At 40.4% G+C, this 22,172-nt stretch overlaps 1 protein-coding gene across 1 annotated transcript; it reads left to right on the top strand.

Annotated features, from left to right (window-relative positions):
- Positions 1-2,717: 2,717 nt before the first annotated feature.
- On the top strand, positions 2,718-21,335 carry LOC140117093 (eosinophil peroxidase-like). The gene is made up of 15 exons (XM_072133526.1): positions 2,718-2,796; positions 3,176-3,288; positions 3,373-3,541; positions 4,440-4,515; positions 10,757-10,932; positions 11,540-11,660; positions 12,895-13,024; positions 13,137-13,343; positions 15,328-15,643; positions 15,872-16,032; positions 17,162-17,348; positions 18,397-18,567; positions 18,801-19,038; positions 19,573-19,784; positions 20,964-21,335. Exons 1-15 carry the CDS (start codon positions 2,718-2,720, stop codon positions 21,158-21,160), a joined length of 2,553 nt encoding a protein of 850 aa, XP_071989627.1. The 3' UTR covers positions 21,161-21,335.
- Positions 21,336-22,172: the final 837 nt, after the last annotated feature.

Below are 22,172 nucleotides of genomic sequence, written 5' to 3'. Positions count from 1 at the left end.
GATATGTGCTTCACTAAAACACAGTGGTCGCAAGTCTGACTCCAAATTGCTCACAATTTACTAGTAGATGCACTGCAACAACTACAGCCACCAGCAGATCAACCAGAAATCAAATATATATAACGCTACTGTAGGCGTAATTAAGCCGTTTGTATTCTCCTATGGCTATTTTCTAGCCAAGTATTACAGCACACTACTATGCCAGATGAGATGACGCTGAGTTATGAAAAAAATAAACGTAAAATAAAAAAGGAAATGGCAGACTGTGCCTAATTGAAATACAACCCCGGGCCCTAATAAATTTTCCCACTTCGGTCTTTGCGATGGATATGTGCGTCACTAAAACACAGTGGTCGCAAGTCTGACTCCAAATTGCTCACAATTTACTAGTAGATGCACTGCAACAACTACAGCCACCAGCAGATCAACCAGAAATCAAATATATATAATGCTACTGTAGGCGTAATTAAGCCGTTTGTATTCTCCTATGGCTATTTTCTAGCCAAGTATTACAGCACACTACTATGCCAGATGAGATGACACTGAGTTATTAAAACAATAAACGTAAAATAAAAAGAAACTGGCAGACTGTGCCTAATTCTACTCAAACCCCTAATAAATTTTCCCACTTTGGTGTTTGAGGTGGATATGTGTGTCACTAAGAGCTAAACACAACGGTAGCAAGTCCCCCTGCAAATTCCTCACAATATGGTACTAGCTGCAAATAAAAAAAAAAAAAAATTATAACGTTATTGTAGCCCTAAGAAGGGCTGTTGGGTTCTTTTAGAATCATTCCTGCCTAACAGTAAGCTAATAGAACACCCTAACGCTTTCCCTGACCAGCAGCAGCTCTCTCTCTAGCGGCATCCAGACAGAGAATGATCCGAGCAGCGCGGGCAGCGGCTAGTCTATCCCAGGGTCACCTGATCTGGCCAGCCAACCACTGCTATCTACGTGTAAGGGTACCACGTCATGCTGGGTGGAGTGCAGAGTCTCCTGGCTTGTGATTGGCTCTGTTTCTGGCCGCCAAAAAGCAAAACGGCGGGAGCTGCCATTTTCTCGAGCGGGCGAAATACTCGTCCAAGCAACGAGCAGTTACGAGTACGCTAATGCTCGATCGAGCATCAAGCTCGGACGAGTATGTTCGCTCATCTCTAGTTAAGATCATAGGGAAATATTATTTATCGTTGAATTTTGATGTGGGGCGGGCGCATAGGATCCCTAGAACTCCTCATATTCCTGGTAATTCTCCTCAAACGATTATTTGTAACACAATCCTATCCAGGGACTGGGATTCCATTTTCAGGAGAGCCTGTGAGTTAAAAGAATTAACAATTGAGGGAGCAAAATTTTCTCTGTTCCCTGATTTTTCTAGGGATACCTTACCAAAAAGAAAGAGCTTTGTGGAAGTTAAAAGAAGTTTAAGGGAAAAAGGTTTTCCATATTCACTTATCTTCCCTGCGCAATTAAAAATTAGATATCAGGGTCAATCCCACTTCTTTAGTCTCCCAGAGCAAATATCTGAATGGTTGGATTCAAAGGGACTGTAAATGGGGGAAAAGAAGAGGAAAAGAAAAAAGGGGGAAAAAACAAAAATGTGATATTTTATGTATTTGTTTATGTATGGTTGTCGTGGAGATGGGCAGGGGTGATGGGGGATATGTGGCTCCAGTAGGTAGAGTTCTATATGTATATAGGACATGGAGTGGGGGAGGGGGGAGGGCTCCCTGTGCTGGAGGTAAAACTTTCTTTGTGGTATTTTTCCAGTTTTACTGCGGTTTTACTGTTTTTGTTCTCTTCCATTATATGTGGTGATCAATGGGAACCAGATTAATAGCTTGGAATATTAGAGGAATGAAAGACCGCACTAAACGTTCTATTATCTTTTACTATATTGGAAAACAACTACCAGCTATTGTCATTTTAGTGGAAACCCATCTTGAGAAGGATTCTTTGTATTTAATTAAAAAGGGATATAGTTCGGTTTTTTCTTTCTTTGCTAGAGAAGTGTCCATTTTGTTTCATGGATCTATTAAATTGAAATGATTGGATTCCTGGATTGGATTATTGGATTGGATTACGATATGTTATTTTATGTGGAATATTGGAGGGCAAGAAATGTGTAGTGGCAGGGGTATATATTCCTCCACCGTTTTGCTATGATGTACTGCGTCAATTACTACAATTTATTTCTAAGGTGGGAGAGTGTCTGGTATGGATTATGGGTGATTTTAACTCATTCTTCTCTAACATCAAAGATCGAATACGTAATAGTAAAATAACCCAATTGGGCCATATGGAAACTGGCCCTTTTTAGGTTTTGTGAGGAGGTGGGTCTCATTTATGTAGATGAAAACTGAAGGGGGGATGCGTTGGCATATTCATGTTATAATTGCACATACAATTCCTTCTCTAGAATTGACTTGGTATTGGCAAATGAATTGGAAATTGATGGTATTGCGAAAATGTGTTATGATAACCGTATTATTATATCAGATCACTCACGAGTAGTCATCAAATTAGTGAGGAATAACAGAGAGGCAAGGAGGTACTGGAAATGTAACCCATGCTGGTTGTCGTTAATAACAGATGAAGACAAGATTAAGAAGGAATTGGGTTGGTTTATAGAGGTCAACAGACATGCGCAAGATGTGGGCATATTCTAGAACAACTTGAAGTCTTTTTTAAGAGGAATATTGAATTGAGAAATTATCAATATGCGTAAACAATTTGTGAAAAAGGAAAAGCATTTGAAGGAAGAAGTACAAAAAAGAGAAAAAGAAGTCCAGATTACCGGTAATAGAAGCAGAGTACCCTTGAAAGTTACAATAAGGCACAGGAAGAGTATAATATATATTTGACTACCGTATTTTTCGGACTATAAAGCGCACCAGATTATAAGGCACACCATCAATAAATGCCTGCTAAAACATCTAGGTTCATATATAAGGCGCACCAGATTATAAGGCGCACCTGATTATAAGGATGAATGACCAGCAGGTGGCAGATCTGTGCACAGTTCAAGGCAGCTGTTGTCTGTAAGTATTGTTCATGTATAAGGCGCACTGGACTATAAGGCGCACCTTTAAATTTCTGAGAAAATTAAAGGATTTTTTGTGCGCCTTATAGTACGAAAAATATGGTAATAAGGTACTCCAAAAATAATTCTTCCTAGATCTGAAAAGACACTGTGAAAGTGGGTTACCCTCTAAGGGGCTAATTCAGAAGATTAAGAAACAACAGGAGTTAACTAGAATCCTGGCTATTAAAGATAGTTTTGGGGAGGTTGTAACTAAGGACGAAGATACTAAGGAAATTTTCTAATAATTTTATAATAATATTTACACTTCGGAGTTGGATTCCCCATTACAGGAGATACAGGAATATTTGGGAAAAATACAATTTCCAGTGTTAGGAAGGGAAGAGAGGGACGTCCTGTCACATACAAATACAGCTGTGGAATTGGAGACGGTGGCTTCATGTAAAGGAAATGTTTCCCCAGGACTAGATGGACTACCTCTTGAGATTTATAAAGGATTTGGTAATGTACTCCTTCCAATCATAGTAAAAGTTTGGGAAAAAGGACAGGTGGTGGGTAAGAACTGAGGCATAATACAGGCTTTGTGTGTACATTGTGCACCACTTGGTGATTGTATGAGTAGTATCTGTATAGCGACTATGGCAGGTTTATGTTGTACAGTGTAATAGATCAGACATCCGGAATGGACTTCACTACATGTTCTGTGCTTTTTCTTTGGTTTATTACTGGAAAACAGGTTTTTGAACTGGAAAGAGCAGGAGATGCTCTCCTCCATCCATGTCTTCATGCAAGTCAGGGGAAAGAAAAAACAACAGGCGCTGCCTAGTGCAAATAAAAGTGATTTCTTTTGAGTGTATTTGAATTCATATATGTATTCCACTCACCTTTAGTGGTGGTGCTATCAGGCACAAAACTATCAGATCACGTTTTTGGGTGCTGCCCCGTCCTTGCCCGTGGGTGATTTGCTCTCCTCGGGTTGTAGAAAATGCATAGGTGGATCCAAAAGATGTGGAGTGTAATTTCCTCAATGGATACCAGATAAAAAATAGGGACTTCTTCTGGCGCAGCCCAAGGAATCACGGCTATACGTAAAGCTCAACAGTGACTCAATTTAATATTATAATCAGGATAAAATACATACAGATAAAATCTGTATGATACAAATGACAATGCGTTTCGCGCCACAACCGGGCGCTTCGTCAGGTCTATGTCTTCATGCAGTTTGGTTTACGAAATGCTTTTACTTTACCTCTTTTGATGCCTGCAATTCCGAGTTTCTGAATAGAGAAGGCGGAGGGTATTTGGTCACTTGAGCCAACTGGGACCATCGACACATGCAAATTGCACATTTCAGTTCACTTTCCATGTCCCCATGTCCTCCTCTTCATCTTGATCCCAGCGTTGTCCGCCGCTAGTCTTGAAACTCATCTAGAAAAGAAATTTATAGTTAGTAGCACGGAGCATGGGGAAAAGATGTACGGCGCACATGTTGGTAATTATACACACCCGCATCTTCCTCTCCCAGCATGGGAGCTAATTATCCATTTCTTTTCTAGGTGAGCCCTAGGACAAGCGAAGAACAGTACTGGGATCAATATGAAGAGGAGCAGAGTATACTATCCTGTATAACGGAGTATACTATCCTGTATAACGGAGTATACTATCCTGTATATAACCCTGTAATATCTTGTACCCATCTTGTACATAATCTACATGTACATAGTTTTACTTTCAATCTTTTTACCTGTTTAACGATCCCATGAAATGTTATCTAGAAGAATCTGCAGATTCCACAATATCTGCCAAGTTTTTTTTAAGTTTCCTGTTCCTTTCCTGTAATTGGGGGTAACTAAGGACAATTACTATAGTAATAATAATAATAATAATTCCTTTATTCATATAGCGCACAGATTACACAGCACTATACATCGCTTGCCAAATCTGTCCTATAAATTACACGGTAAATAGAGAACTTGTCAGAAGGAGGAGGAAGAGGCGCTCACTATCTTCTATAGATAGTCACAGCTGTAGTCACATATTGCATTTTCTTTTAGGTGTCTCAGGATGAATTCTGAACCTATATATGCTGTACTGCTGCTGGCAGGTTTACTGATCCCCACAGCTTCTAGTCAAGGTAATTTCTGTCTCCTTTGAGTACCATTGTGTCACAATATAATATAATAATCTACTCTTTTATATTATTTATTTAAAAAACGCTTTTCTACTGCCATTTCTATTATATTGCCCCCTTTATGTTCCTTAACCCTTTTATGACCAATGGTAATTGGTAAGTAAATGTCCAGGTAAATTTCTGCAGTACTGTTCTTCCATATCATTGGAAAAGCTTTACATATTATAACAATGCAGACAGCATGTTATAGAGCAGGAGGAGCTGAGCAGATTGTACAGTGTCCTGTCTGCAGACAGCATGTTATAGAGCAGGAGGAGCTGAGCAAATTATATACAGTGGCCCATATTTACTAAAGCCCCTGGGCCAGCTTTCTGTCAGACTTTGTATGTCAAAACTGCTTGCACAGGTATTTAAGAAGTGTCAGCATGTGTGTCGCACATGACTAATTTGTCATGCAGAATAATCTGCAGAATGCAGAATAGATTGCATGTGGTTTCATTCTGCAGGCAGATGTATATTGCTTTGATGCAAAAGACTTGTCAGCTGTTCTATGCTTAGGAGTCCAGTGGGTGGATCTTCCTGGATGAATTTGCATAAAAACTCTGATGCCTTACTGAACCATTCTTTTCAATGTTGGTGCTCCGCTTCAGTTGTGAAGCTGTTGGTTTTGTCTGTGTTGTTCATCTGTTTTGTCTCCGTGTCCGAAAAAAAAACACTGAAGGTTTAACATTGCAAACATTACCTGGTTTTTAAGCCTCATCGATGAAAAAAACAGATGTTGCATTGATCATAGCTTTTGACGTTTTTTGTGCAATCTTTTGGGGCAGTTGTTAAATTTGTCTCCAATTTTCGACTTTTTTGGGCGCAAGCAAAAGTCCGGCGCTTAGTGATTTTGAATGTCTGCACCTTATCTGCCGTGCATAGATGTTTGCACGGCATCTATCACAATTTTGCACCTAAAAAGTAGCAAAAATACACCTGCTCTGAGCAGCTGCACTTGAAAAAAACCTCCTTTTTCATTACTGGAAACAAAGGTCTTCGCTTTCCAAATGAAAAATTAACTTAACCCCTTAACGCTCTGCGCCGTAGCTCTACGGCGCAGAGGTATAAGGAGTGTATGAAGAGGCCTCACGGGCTGAGTCCTTTTCATACAAGGGTGGGGGTTTTTGCAGAAAACCCCCACCGCTAATAACCGCGGTTGGTGCTTGCACCGATCGCGGCTATTAACCTTTTCATTGCCGCCGGCAAAGTCTCCGGCGGCGTTTAGAAAACGGCGGCGCGCGGTTGCCATGGTAGCCTCGGGTCTTCGTTTGACACGAGGCTACATGGCTTCTGCAGATTCGTTACAATGAGCCAGTGGCTCATTGTAATGAATGTGCTGCAAAAATGTCATATATTGCAATACAGAAGTATTGCAGTATATGGTAGGAGCGAACATTACCTGGTTTTTAAGCCTCATCGATGAAAAAAACAGATGTTGCATTGATCATAGCTTTTGACGTTTTTTGTGCAATCTTTTGGGGCAGTTGTTAAATTTGTCTCCAATTTTCGACTTTTTTGGGCGCAAGCAAAAGTCCGGCGCTTAGTGATTTTGAATGTCTGCACCTTATCTGCCGTGCATAGATGTTTGCACGGCATCTATCACAATTTTGCACCTAAAAAGTAGCAAAAATACACCTGCTCTGAGCAGCTGCACTTGAAAAAAACCTCCTTTTTCATTACTGGAAACAAAGGTCTTCGCTTTCCAAATGAAAAATTAACTTAACCCCTTAACGCTCTGCGCCGTAGCTCTACGGCGCAGAGGTATAAGGAGTGTATGAAGAGGCCTCACGGGCTGAGTCCTTTTCATACAAGGGTGGGGGTTTTTGCAGAAAACCCCCACCGCTAATAACCGCGGTTGGTGCTTGCACCGATCGCGGCTATTAACCTTTTCATTGCCGCCGGCAAAGTCTCCGGCGGCGTTTAGAAAACGGCGGCGCGCGGTTGCCATGGTAGCCTCGGGTCTTCGTTTGACACGAGGCTACATGGCTTCTGCAGATTCGTTACAATGAGCCAGTGGCTCATTGTAATGAATGTGCTGCAAAAATGTCATATATTGCAATACAGAAGTATTGCAGTATATGGTAGGAGCGATCTGACCATCTAGGGTTAATGTACCCTAGATGGTCTAAGAAATAGTGGAAAAAAAAATAAAAAAGTTTAAAAAAATAAAAAAAATTTATAAAATATTAAAAATTCAAATCACCCCCCCTTTCCCTAGAACTGATATAAAACATAATAAACAGTAAAAATCACAAACATATTAGGTATCGCCGCGTCCCAAAATGCCCGATCTATCAAAATATAAAAGCGGTTATGACCGGCAGTGACCTCTGAGGCGGGAAATGGCGCCCAAATGTCCGAAATGCGACTTTTACACCTTTTTACATCACATAAAAAAATTAAATAAAAAATGATCAAAATGTCGCACACAGACCTCAGAATGGTAGCAATGAAAATGTCGGCTCATTTCGCAAAAAATGACACCTCACACAGCTCCGTGCACCAAAGTATGAAAAAGTTATTAGCGTCAGAAGATGGCAAAATTTTATTTTTCTTTTTTGTACACATTCGTTTAATTTTTGAAAATGTATTAAAACACAATAAAACCTATATAAATTTGGTATCACCACGATCGCACCGAACCAAAGAATAAAGCTGAGGTGTTATTTTGATTGCACAGTCAAAGTCGAAAAAACTGAGCCCACAAGAACGTGACTTTTTTTTTCAATTTTTCCACATTTGGAATTTTTTTTCAGCTTCGCAGTACACGGCATGTTAAAGTAAATAACATTACGGGAAAGTTACGTACAAAATAAGTCCTCACACAGGTCTGTACATGTAAAAATGAAAAAGTTATGGATTTTTGAAGTTGAAGAGCGAGAAATGAGCAGAAAAACCCTGCGTCCTTAAGGGGTTAATGCAACATAAAAAATACTTCAGCACGGTTTTAAAATGTAAAACATTTCAAGTAACGACTTCACCATTTTCTATAGGATCATCTGTCTGAGTGGGATTATTGTCCATCTTAATGTGCTGATCTGAAAATGTTATTAGACTCCATTTCCTATACATTATAATAAAAATGGCAAAGGCTCATTTGAGCAAGATATTTTTTAAATATATATATATATAAATATCTTTGACTTTTAGTCTCTGCACAAAATGTAGTCTGAACATTGTACAAGCAGTTACTTTTTTTGTGCAAGAATGAAGCCCTGATTGCTCTGTCACCTTTTCTCAATTTTGCCTCATTATTGGTCACAAATGAGATCTACTATATAGGGTTATAATTTGAGACAAATTAGGGTCAAAATTAGGCGCAATTAATCGAATATGCGACAATTCCAAAACGCATTTAATAAGGTAAAACTAGATCAATCATAAGTCACAAGACAAGAAAAGGAACAAACCAGGCTCAAAAATAGGCGAATCTGAGAGACACGATAATCAATGTCCCCCATAGACTTTAATTGCCTTCCGTGATCCGCGTCTGTGAATAAAAATAGGATATGTTTGATATTTTTTTCCAAGGACAGCGGATGAATGAAAATACAAACCAATGTGAAAACACCCATGAAAATCAATGGCTAGAAATCACAAAACCACAGATGTGTTAAAGAGCGCCAATGTAAAAGAGCCCCGAGGCACCCAAAAAGCGTGTTTGTGCTTTCTTTAGTCCTGCAATTTGTATGTAATTTTTGCTGCCAATAGTCCAGTAGCTATAAATTTTATAAAGTTTCGTGGCTGTAATGTCATGTGTTTCAATGTGACCACACAAACTATCATTACATTTAATCAGGAAAATATGTGACTGTGTAATAAACTTGGTGAATCTTAAATTCTGACCTTAGATTTACTGCTTTACTAGATGGAGATTAAGACAATTTTCATGGCTTTTTAAAATATCTTACTTGATATCTGGCTTACAGGCTAAGGTCTCAATCAGACGGCCGTCCGTGGGGATGTATATATGGCCGCATTTACGTCCCCATAGACAACAATGGTGGCCCGGCAGCAGTACGGTGCCACGCGTGTGTGGCACTGATCTGCGCCGTACACGGGGTAAAGATAGATCATGCTTGGAGTGGGGATGGGTCACCTCCTCTCCAGCGCACGGCGGTATGCCCCCACGGCGATATGTACCCTAACTATGTCCCCTTTACCTCCCACTTTGGAAAATGTGAATTAAAATTCATAAAATATTATAAACTCTATGTGTAACTGAGACTTCAATGTTGCAATTGCTAAATGTTGTGACTTTTTGAAGCCAGATTTATGGAATACATATATCATGCATTGAACAGTATTGTATTAGACCCAGGATTTTGCACAAAATGTAAAGTCTTGTCTGTAAATTCAACGTAGTAAGGCTACATGCACACTGCCGTGTGCCCGCCGCACCGTAGCACGGCGGGCACACGGCAACGCGGGGAGAGGAGGAGGAGGTGAGCGCTGCTCACCCCGCCCCTCTCCATAGGAAGATATAGCGGACGGCGCCGTATCACGGGAAAAGATAGGACCGCACGTGTGCTGCACCGTACCGCTCCCGTACAGGGCCGTGAGCACATAGAAGTGTATGGGGGACGTATATCGGCCGTACATACGTCGGCCGTATATACGTCCCCCATACATGTGTGGGAATGTAGCCTAAGGCTACATTCAGGCGACCATATGTGGCACCGCACCATCCCGTAGCTTGGAGAAAGACAGGAAAGCTGGCGGAACTTTAGTCATAAATGACAGCATCTAAATATAGAAATGTAACAGGACTTAGTGATAAGAGTCTATCGTGTTGGCTAGCCATGAAGTATGAATCAGTTATCTGTAGACGTAGTGGACTAAGGTTCAGTTCACACCTGCATCAGTTTTAGAAGAGTGTAACGGAAACCAAGATTGGAAGCTAAGTCTAAAGTCTTTGTTGATCTTCTGCTCTCCATTTATTTCCGTTACACTTCTGTTATAACAGCAGAAAACCTGACAAACGCCAGTAATACATATTTCTGGATTTTGCTTTAATATTCTAGGAAACATCACCCGAGTTGTGTCATTCTTTTGTTACTGTTCTACAACTGTGTTAATAAATTGACAACTGGGTGTGACTAGTTGTGGACGTGGTCCTGCACCATCATACACTGACCAATCAATGCTTGGCACGCAGGTTAAAGATCTTTGATAGTTACACTTGTTGTCAATTTATTCACATATGTCACGTCACATAATAGAAGAAATAATAAAGACATAGAAAAAGATATGAAAAGATTATCCAAAATTATTATTTCATGGGGAATACAGTCAGGAGATGTGACAGACCTGTTTCAGTTACCAAATACTTTTATGGCATATCCAGAGAATATTTTCTAAGTGTCTGATGGTTTGTAAATCATGTTTCTCACCTGAAGATTCGGCTTCCAACCACTACAGGGAGCACAGAGCCAACTGCTTTGGGTTCCATGATCTGTCCCCCAGGGGTTGTCAACCCCTCACTATTCTTTACATTTTTGGAAAACCCCGTTAACTGTAACTAATGCTTTAATATTATCTAGCCTGAAAGAACGCTTGAGGAAGAAGAATGTCGATGCCCGTGACCTCATGGCTTACTTTAAGCAGCCTGTAGCAGGAAGCAGAAATGCCATCAGAGCTGCTGACTACATGGGCACCACCCTCCAGCTTCTGGAAGGAAAAGTCAAATACTTTTATGACCATCCTTTCAATATTACAGGTACCTGAGTGCAGTATTAATGGGTAGCACATAAAAATGAGGGTTCACATATCTTGTATTGTACCACATACAGGGCTGGCGCAAGCACTAGGCATATCTGGGCAAGTGCCAGGCCCCAGAGCTGCTGGGGGCGGCCCACATAAGACCTTACATAAGGAATTCATGTGGCTGAGGGGGCCTGTATCTAATGAATCCACAGGGGGTGAGGAGGGTTGTATATAAAATAATCAAGGGGGGACTGTTTGGGATGATAAACTAGGGAATATTTTAGGGAACAAGAGACTGTTTTAGTTTCTGAATTTCAAATGCTGCCACGTGAATTCACTGCAAAGGGGCCCACGGAGGCTCTGTTGCCCAGGGGACTACTGAAACCTGGAGCTGACCCTGACCACATATTCCATGATATGATTAGTAAATTGGTTGGAGCTGCAGTGCCAGACATAGCCAGCACACAATGCACATTGCTGTACTTTGATGAGAGACTTGTCCAAAACACTGCAGGCTCTACACTACTCGCTTTTCATCTCCATTTCCATCATTCAGCTATCGGATGAGTATCTTAGGCTTTAAGCTGATTTTTTCATTACTGCCAAACCTTGTATTTCAGATCTACTCACAAAGAACCAGATAAATTCTATTTCCAAGTTTTCGGGCTGCGCAACCCAACACCTCCCAAAAGCTTGTCAGGACAGTCCATACCGGAGCATCACTGGAGAGTGCAATAACAGGTGAGAAGTTATTACTGTGGTCTCGGCAAACAGTAGAAGAACCTAAGCACCAGTTTTCTGTTGGATGTTGCATGCTCTTTTATGTGCAAACTGCTTGCACATGTATTTAAGAACTGTCCGCGCCACATATGTTTCGCACGTGACTAACTTGTGTCGCGCTTGCACTACTTTTTTTTGGTGCACCTTTAACAGGGGACGTGAGATACTTCTGTTGGACACTGCATGATATATGTGGCACGGGATCCCACTGTGCACTGGAACTTCTCTTCCGGTACAGAAATTTTTGTCCCGACGTCGTTCCAGTGCTCAGTGGGATCGTGTGCCACATATATCATGCAGTGTCCAACAGAAGTATCTCACGTCCCCTGTTAAAGGTGCACCAAAAAAAAGTAGTGCACTTTGTTGGAGCGGTGCAGGGGACGCCAGATTCATGCAGAACCTGAAATTGTTGCCCTCTGCACGATACACAGACAAACTACACATAGCACAGACTGCATTTTTTTTTAGTAAAAGTGCCCCACTGTCTTATATTTGGGGAAAACAGGTGTTGCGCGTAAGTTTATTGTGTGTCTTTAATTGGAATCTAAACATCAGATTCCATTATATTAGTAATAACTGCATAAATCCAGGTAACTATCAAAGGGTCCATGTATGTTTTCTTGAAAGTGCATCAAAGTTAAAAGAAATTAATCACCAAAATCAGTCATGATAAACCAATGCCACTTACTCATAGATCCAAACACTGTGACTGTGATAATCTTTTTATATTTGATATCCATGGCCTCTTTCCCTTTAAAATCAACTTTTAACATTATGCTATTGAGTCTGAAGTGCTCTGGGGGTGTTTCCAGAACCCCTCTCCTGCAGCTTTAAAGGCTGTTACACTGCCCTACCCTTCCCTTGTGCTACCTCAGCACTCCCCCTCCCTCTGCCAGCTTTAATCTTATACGTGGGAGAGGGGAAATGGTCCTGCACAGTGTAACAGCCTGTGAAGCTACAGCACAGAGGGCCCATAGCCCTTATGCTCATTAGTATATTTTAAGATGTTAAGTTAATTTTCGAAGGAAGGAGGCTATGGATAACAAATATAAGAAAATTACCAAAATAACGGTGCCTGGATCTATGAGTAAGTCTCTCTGGTTTATCATGATGGATTTTGATGGTAAATTTCCTTTAAGAATTTCATAATAGAAGTTGTTCAACATAATTATTTTTTCCCAATGTAAATTTATAGGAGAAATCCCAGTCTTGGTGCTTCTAATACTGGGTTTACACGTTTGCTCCGTGCTCAGTATGAGGATGGCGTGTCTCTTCCCCGCGGCTGGACTGAGAGTCGTAGAATTAATGGGTTTCGTCTTCCATTGGTAAGTATAAGTTGATGATATTTTTTACTTTGCTCCTATGTACAATGTTTCTTGGGTCAAAATATGCTAATCCTAGCAATTGTTAATGATCTCACTATTTTCCCGTAATTAGGCACGTCAAGTATCCAATGAAATTGTTAGATTCCCTACAGAAAACATCACCCTAGACAATGGTCGGGCGCTGATCTTTATGCAGTGGGGACAATGGACGGATCATGACCTTGATCTTTCCCCTGAAACTCCTGCAAGGGCAACTTTCCTGGAAGGTATAGACTGTGATACCAGCTGTGCCAGAGAGCCCCCCTGCTTCCCACTCAAGGTAAAGCTCAATCTTCTGCAAGTCCAGTGGACAAGCTTTTTCAGAAAATCTCTGCCTTGAGTTTTGCTGCTATATTGTGACCGACTGCTCAGATAAGACTCATCTCCCAGAGTCTACTCCCAACGATTCCTTGTACATGTAAGAATTGGGGTGAAATTATTCTCTATGGGACTGTCTGAGATATCCAAGCATAAGTAAATGGAGTGGCTGTATATGTGCAACCAGCTCATCAATTCATATGTCAGAGTATATGACCCACCTTCTCTTCATTTTAACTTTTTTATTGTATTTATTGGATAGTGTTACATGTTTAATCAGTGGGGGATGGAATGACTGGTCCCTCATCTAGAGCCATGTTATTCACTCAAATACAAATACACAAGGGATTCAGAGATTTCATGACTGGTGGGGGACAACTTCTACCAGACCTTTCCCTCTCCATCTCCTTCATGCAGCTAAATTGAAATCACTGACCAGCATTGCCCTTTACTATATATCTGTTATTTTTATAACATTTTTATCACTGCTATAGTGATTGTCGTCTCCCCACATTCCTATATAAGTCATGCATATAATATTTGATACTAATATATGCAGCAATCACAGCTATTTACATAACTCACACCTGTCTTCCAACATCTATCGAACATCAAGTTTCCAAATTATCCTACTTTTCCAGGAATAACACAGGACTTCGGGTATTCTCCAGCAAATAATTTATAGGGACCACAACTACGACTGTCCATTTATTATAACTGGGATGACACATTTAAAGGGGTATTCCTGTCTCTGAATTCATATTTCATTTAATTCAGCTACAATACATATACATTTCTTCACTTACATGTTATAAAAAATGGCTATGCTGTCCCTATATCAAATGTCTGAACATTTCCTCTCATGGTTCCTCTTGTATTGAGCAGGATTAATATTGCAACAGCACATCATCAGTAGGGTAAAACTAATCACCTGGCTAATGGGATGACTTTTAGTAGATCCAGTGGTGGATTTAGTGTCCCATGGGCCCTGGGCTGTTCACACAACTAGGGCCCCCCCTGGCGTCCAAACCAACCTCGTGCCCCAAGTCCTGATCTCCTCCATCCGACGACAGTACTGGTCCCCCTGTAATGAAATGGCCACAGCAGAGCCCTCACCCGATAAATAAAATCTCCACAGAAGAGCCCCCCTTTAATGAAATGGCCACAGCAGAGGCCCCTACAGTGAAATGACTAAAGCAGAGCCCGCGATTAATGAAATGTCCACAGCAGAGCCCCCCTTTAACGAAATGTCCTCAGCAGAGGCCCCCATAAATGAAATGTCAACAGCAGAGCCCCACTTCTTCTCCCTGCGGCTCTATCTTCTCCTCAGCCCGTGTGCAACACTATGACATCACACAGCGGTGGCCCCCGCCACGTCATAGTGTATGCTTCTGGACAGGAAGGAGAAGACTTTATTTTTTAACCTGCCGATCTTCATGGGCAGGCATGGGCCCCCAGGAACCAAAGGCCTATATGAAGATCTGCCATTGAGTAGATTAGCTGCTCTGCTACACATGAAACCCTTAGAAGCAGGTCGTGTACAAATGATTTAGCCCCGGGTTCCCGGCCAACCCGTTGTCCTTTTTGTCCCTTAGAAAAAGATTTAGTAGTCCTTGGATACAATCACCACTGCACTATTCAGCGTTCTTTACCACAGGACGGCTGTGGGACATGTAGTAACTCCCAGACAACAATTCGAATTCGGTTGAATCCAAGGACAGCTGGCCACCATTTCTAAGAAACAACATGGTTACATGTTGAATTAACAGATGAATTAAACTAAATGTGAATGTCCAGATCAGATGATCCCTTTCTTAAGGACAAGTAAAACTAATATTTATAGTTACAAGTTGATTTTGTCGCATTGTAGTTATCAACTTTTGACTGTATTTTCCAGCAGGATTTTTTCATTAACATTTGCACTTTGCATCTTTTTTTCCTTGTAGATTCCACCAAATGATCCTCGTTTTACAAATCGTAGCGACTGTATCCCCCTTTTCCGGTCCTCTCCTGTATGCAACCCAGAATCTCCAATCCGTGAACAGATAAACATCCTCACATCTTTCCTTGACGGGAGTCAAGTGTATGGCAGTGACCTGCCTCTGGCTTTCGCGCTACGTAACAATACAAATCAGTTTGGGCTCATGGCGATCAACCAGAACTTCACAGACAATGGACGAGAATATCTGCCATTCGAAACAGCAGAAGAAGACTTTTGTGTCCTGACTAATAGATCATCTGGAATCCCCTGTTTCTTGGGAGGTACAGATCTGAGATAGATTTTATTAATTTTGTTTACTCTGACTGTTAATAATCAAGTAAAAGTAGGGTCTAAAGTCTTATCAGTCAGTCGCACTCAACCTTCTGTGAATCTTCCATCTCAGACATTGCTTTAGTTTAGAGCTCTCATGACCCCTCCATTATTAGTGAATATTTTATATAGTAGACTATAAGATCCTATACAAGTCATGTGTTTATTATTATCTATAGGGGACCCTCGTGTCAGTGAACATCCTGGTCTCACGGCCTTTCACACACTCTTTGTACGTGAACACAATCGCATAGCAACAGCACTACGGAGGTTAAATCCAAGAATGACCGGTGAAACATTGTATCAAGAGGCTAGGAAGATTGTGGGCGCAATCTTACAGGTGATGTTTTATTCTTTGTCAATTCTTTGTCCCTAGCCCTGCTGTTCTGCTGTCCCCTCCCCGACATTTCTTATCTGAGCTACCGGCTCAGCTGTGTACTTTGGAAGATGTGCAGTGAAACATGTATATAATGGTGCACATCCTCCTTTCTTTAGTGTGGCGGGTTGGATGGGCGGGCCCCATGACACTGCAGGCCCCATAAGGGCAACTATGGTTGCTACCACTGTAGTACGCCTCTTATTGTGGGGGTTAAATGGAGTAACTGGTCACACATATATAGCCACTTTATTCACTCGTATTTTGAAAACAAAAAATAAATTTTTTGTAAACATAGATTATATACATGTATATATATGTAAACAAAGTAAAATTATTCTTTCTACAATTAATGATCTCCTCTAATGCCCATTCCCTTCTCAATATATAGAGTTTCTCTCTAAAATCTCTACTGAAAGTGAGATGGACAGGGGCACACTGAAGCGTCAGATTACATAGAAGCCTATGGAGAGGGGATGGGTATTTCCACCTCCATATGCAGGAATAGAGAACATTTTTACCATAAGGATGTGTTGAATTATTCAGACATTTAAAACATATTACATAAAATAAATGGTTGAACTTTGGGCTCAAATATTATCCCCAAGTAAAAGGACAGGCAAATAACAGGGAAGAGACGCGTTTCAAGCCTGAGGATGAGTCACAGCTACTAAGACTCTACCCACAAGATCACAAACAAGTGCAAGTCACACAAAGAGCTCAGAGAGATCAGAGAGAAAATCAAGATTTCAAGTCACTAGATCAAATTTAAACCTTATGTAATATGTGAATATACATTTTCCAGGATGGAATAAGAAAAACAATGCCTCTTTTGACTACATTGTATAGCAGCCGCCTCAAAATCAAGCATGACTTTTAAGAATCCTAATTACATTATGGGATTATATCTATTCCAGAAGGACCAGATTCCCTACTGCAGACAGCACTGTTTTGATATTTTTGCGTCTCATCAGTAGAGTGTAGGAAACTGGTTTCGCTGAGTGAGAGGCTTTTGACACAGACTAGACTGCTTCATTCAGCGTTTGTTGAACAGTGAGGTACACTTTAACAATTATATCTTTCATTTTTACAGAAAATAACATACAAAGATTGGCTGCCTTTACTGTTGGGGTCACAGATGCCCAGAGTTCTTCCAAATTACAGGGGTTATAATGAGTCTGTGGATCCAAGAGTGGCCAATGTCTTCACAGTTGTGAGCCAAGAGCCAACGACCCCTCTTCATATGACCTTCTTCAATAGCTGGAGAGTAGTCAGACAAGGTAACGTACTTAATTCTGCTGCACAAAACCTTGTAGTAATTCTGCCATGTTGAGCGCCAGGTGTGCCAGTCATTAAGCCTCTCAGTATTCTGTAGTATTTACTATTGTTACAATATTTTTTATTGTGTAATATGATTTTTGATACCAGCATTTGATGTTATACTATTGAACTGGTCTTTCTGATGTCATCAGTAGCCCTGCCATTTTCTGCACAATACATTTTCAACATCAATAATTACCTAGTTACATAGTTCAAACATGGAAGGAATTGGATGAGGAAGAGATTTAAGGCAACGAATTCTATGTTACAACATAAACATCAATGTTATTTAGATGTAAAAAGGCATCTAGACCCTTGAAGCTTTCTGCTGTCCCTACTGTGACCAGCGCCTGAGCCTGACTATTCCACAGATTGACAGCTCTCAAAATAAGAAAAGTCCTGTTGTCTTTGGTGATTAAACCTTGTTTTCCCCAGATGGAGACAGGACCCCCCTTGTCTTTTGATTTGATTTAACCTGGAACAACTTTCTCCCACCATATTTTCTATATAGACCATTCATATATTTATAGAAGTTAATCATGTCCCCTTTTAGTCGTCTCTTTTAGAGACTAAATAAATGTAGTTGTTTTAATCTTTCCTCATAACTAAGACCCTCCATGCAACTTTTCATTTTTGTAGCTCTTCGTTTTACCCTCTCCAGCTCCAGGGCATCCTTTTTATGGACTGGTGCCCAGAGCTTAACAGCATATTCCAAAAGAGGCCGAACCCATGCCTTGTATAGTGGTAATGTTACATCCCTATCCCAAGAGTCAATGCCACTTTTGATACATGACAAGTACCCCCAGGTCCTTCTCAACAAGGGGCTCTCCCAGATTTACTCCCCTTAGGACATATATTGCATGTAGATTATTAGCCACCAGGTGCATAACCTTACATTTATCCACATTGAACCTCGTCTGCCAAGTGGATGACCAAACACTTTGTCCATGTCACCCTGTAGCCTGATATATGAAGAAGAAAAAAAATCTTCTTCTTTTTTTCAAATAGGTGGAATTGATCCTCTTCTTAGAGGACTGATGGCAAACCGAGCTAAACTCAATCATCAAAATCAGCTGGTAGTAGATGAGTTACGAGAACGTCTCTTCAAACTCTTCAAACGGACTGGTCTTGACTTACCAGCCATAAACCTGCAACGAGGCCGTGAACATGGTATTCCAGGTAATTGCTATGCAATCTGTCAACAGTATGCTGTGCACAAATCCTCAAAGACACGAAAGCCATAGTTCATGTTCTCTCAAAATCAAAAAGTTTATTTCTATACAGTCTACATACAGTCTGTGGGCTTTTTTTTTTTTTACTATATATTACTTTTTGTAGTTGTGTAGAAGAATTGCCTTTACTATAGTGATTATAGGTGGTGTGCTATTATATCACACAATTTTTTTTAATAGGATATAACGCCTGGAGAAGGTTTTGTGGACTTTCTGCACCGAGAAATCTGAATGAACTAGCTGCTGTGCTGAATAACAGGGAGCTTGCACAAAAATTCATAAATTTGTATGGAACTCCAGAAAATATTGACATTTGGGTTGGAGGAGTTGCTGAGCCATCAGTTCGTAATGGTAGAATCGGGGAGTTGCTTACATGTCTGATTGGTAACCAGTTTGGTAGGGCTCGGGATGGAGACCGGTAAGTACATTTAGTATAGACAAAAAACTATTTTAAAAATTTGTGGAACAGATATATAATATATAATTATTTATTAAGTGAACTTTTATGAGGATGTCATAATATATGGAAAATTTTATAATTTGAAAATACAGGCAATCACCCAACTTACAGACGACCAAGAGTTACAGACGGACCCCTCTGCCCCCTATGACCTCTGGTGAAGCTCTCTGGATGCTTTACTATAGTCACAGACTGCAATGATTAGCTGTAAGGTGTCTGTAATCAAGCTTTATTGATAAAAAATGTAAAACTCAAATTGTCACTGGGGAAAAAAAAATTATTTGTCTACAACTACAATTATAAAATATACAGTTTTGACTCACATACAAATTCAACTTAAGAACAAACCTATGGCCCCTATCTTGAACTTAACCCGGGGACTGCCTGTATGGTTAATTAAGATATTTGATATAAACAATAACTGCTCACTTAAGGGTACAATAACCTAAGGGCTACATTTTTAATAGGCTCCTTAATTATTGTTTTTTGTAGGTTTTATTATGAGAACCGTGGGGTGCTCACCTCAGCTCAGAAGAACGCCATAGAGAGAGTGTCATTTGCCCGTGTCATCTGTGAAAACACTGGGATCACTGAGGTTCCTCAAAATGTCTTTTTGGCCAATCAGTATCCTCGAGATTTTCGACGATGCTCCACTATCCCAGCCCTGGACCTAGGGCCATGGAGACAAGGTCAAGATAAAAATGGTGAGCTGATATTTACAAGTAACACTAAAAACATACCGGAAATATGATGGAAAATTCCGCTAGAGATATGGATCTGTATCCCAAACTGTAGGCAAAAGAATTATCAAAATTAAAATCTGGTCAATAGAAAAGAAACCTATACACCTTCCTTAGGAACGACTCTTTTAACCATATTATTCATATTCATCTGAAAAATATGACATGATGTACCATCATATACTATCCATAATGGACATCTCCTACAATAGGAATCATTAGCCCAGATATGCCATTGAGTTTTTCTGAGTTTGCACAAAAAAAGTGTCTTTAGAGTTTGCATACGTATTTATTAAGTGTTTGCACCACTTTTGTGTCGCGGTTGCATTTTGTCTGACATCTTCAAAAACTGTGCATATAAAGAGGCGCGGTAGTTGGAGTTTGTGCCACATTTATTACTGCACTTTGCCACAATTGTGTCTCAACATCATAAAGCAAAGTGAACCAAGAAAAAAAAGGTGCAACTGTGTCACATCCTGAAAACCGGCCAGATTTACATAGAGCGTGCGCCGCTATTGGATTATCTGGCGCTAACCACACATTAGTGAGGCAAACTGCACTAGGCATATGCAGATTACACCAGTTTTCATATATTTGGGCCATTGTTTGCAGGGGACATTTTTAAATGAATTTTGAGTGGTTGGCATGAGGCTTCACTGTAATAAATTTTGATTATAATACAGACAATACGTAATTGACATCTAGTACTTGGAGGATAACATAACATTAGTGAAAAGTGAGTTGTACTTAATTACATTTAGGGAAAGTGATATGCTGCCTAAAGAGCTGGATAACCTTCGTGTGGGGAAGGGCATTCTTGAGAATTGGTGCAGCTCAGGAGAAGTCCTGGAGATGTGAATGGGAGGTCCAGAATAGAGAAGATAATAATCTTAGATTGCTGGCACAGGTTGGGTAATGGAATGAGATGAGAGATGAGAGCTAGGATGGTGCAGTACTATGCCGAGCTTTGTGAATGAGACTGATTAGGACGACTATACAAACCAGGGGCCTTCTGAAGACTATATAACTATTTAGATCTATCTTTCGCAGGGTGAAATAATAAAGTTTTTGCCATAGAGTTCCACACACACATATGTATGTATATAAATATATTCTTACTTCCTGGAAATCCTCAACTTGCAGGAAGTCAATCACTTGCTGAGATGAATCACCGCTGTGGCCAGGGATTGGATGAGCCGACTTTTTCTATGTGTCCAAATGTGTACAATGCTATTCTGCTCTTCTCTCCATGGAGGACCACTAAATCAGCAGAACAACAACAGATACCTGCTGGTGGCAGGGGTGTAGCTAAAGTAGACTTGGCATGTGCCCCATGTTGAGAGGAATATGCTGAAAACCCACCACTCTGACTTGGCAAGGATATTACATAAATTACAGGACAGTGACAGAGTCTTTAAAGGGAAGCATCTCACTAGACTTGATGAAACAGCCTGAACTAAATAGAGTATATTTGAACTGGCAGCTTTATAGGTTCTAAGATTACCATTGAAAACCAATAATTTTGAGAGTATAAGGTTTTGCATAATAAGATGAGTTTCTAATTAGATTGTACTGTCTTTCCAGAAAACTCTTACCTTCTCTGATCTGGAGATTGCTTGGAAATCAAGAACGCTGTAGTCCTCCAAGTGCATGACAGCCATACTTCCCCTGTATATAGCGTCAACATTTCTTGTTCTATTGTCTTGATTTTTCTTTGTGTGAGGGACATATGTAAAGACAGCATAACTATAGTGGATGAAGAGTAAGTAAACACGTCCTAGCTCTAGGTGTATGGTGGCTCAAAAGCCCCCATCTGCAGACCGGGGCCATGGCAGACCGGGGCCAGCTTATAGATTTTACATTGAACACCAGGAACCGCAAGTTATTTCTCTATATCTATCACACCTAGTGTACAGGAAAAACTAGAAGAGTCTCTGGTCCTAGGCCCTAGAATGTAAAATCAGCCGACTCATTCACCTAAATGGGCGATTGAGCCACTTTTTTTCTTGCACCACCAATATTTCTACATCTAAAAAGCTTCTTAGAACATTCTGATAATAATCCAATATATACTAGAATAAAACACCTAATAAATGTTTGGTTGTTTTCCTGCATTAGGCAACCCAATAAACTTCATGTAGTGTGCAAATTACTTCACAATAAAAATAGAATTTTGTGATTTGAAGGTTTTATTTTGTCTTAATATATTACTGAGCTCATGCTACATGTGGAACTATCGAAAACCTCATACTTGAGCCCGTACCCCGTTTCAGAACACATGCTTGTAGTGAACTCATAATCTGGTTCCACTTGCACTTAGGGTCAGTTCACTCATTTTTATGAATCTGTTAT

Source organism: Engystomops pustulosus, chromosome 2 (assembly GCF_040894005.1).
Source record: "Engystomops pustulosus chromosome 2, aEngPut4.maternal, whole genome shotgun sequence".
Classification (NCBI taxonomy): Eukaryota; Metazoa; Chordata; class Amphibia; order Anura; family Leptodactylidae; genus Engystomops; species Engystomops pustulosus.
This window is presented reverse-complemented; position numbering and strand designations above follow the sequence as displayed.

Bases quoted from the DNA above. Each gene is read 5' to 3' on its own strand.
- LOC140117093 (XM_072133526.1), top strand. From the start codon at position 2,718: ATGCGTAAACAATTTGTGAAAAAGGAAAAGCATTTGAAGGAAGAAGTA. The intron at 4,516-10,756 runs GTACGGCGCACA...AATATTATCTAG, and splicing joins ACGGAGCATGGGGAAAAGAT to CCTGAAAGAACGCTTGAGGA. The intron at 11,661-12,894 runs GTGAGAAGTTAT...GTAAATTTATAG, and splicing joins ACTGGAGAGTGCAATAACAG to GAGAAATCCCAGTCTTGGTG.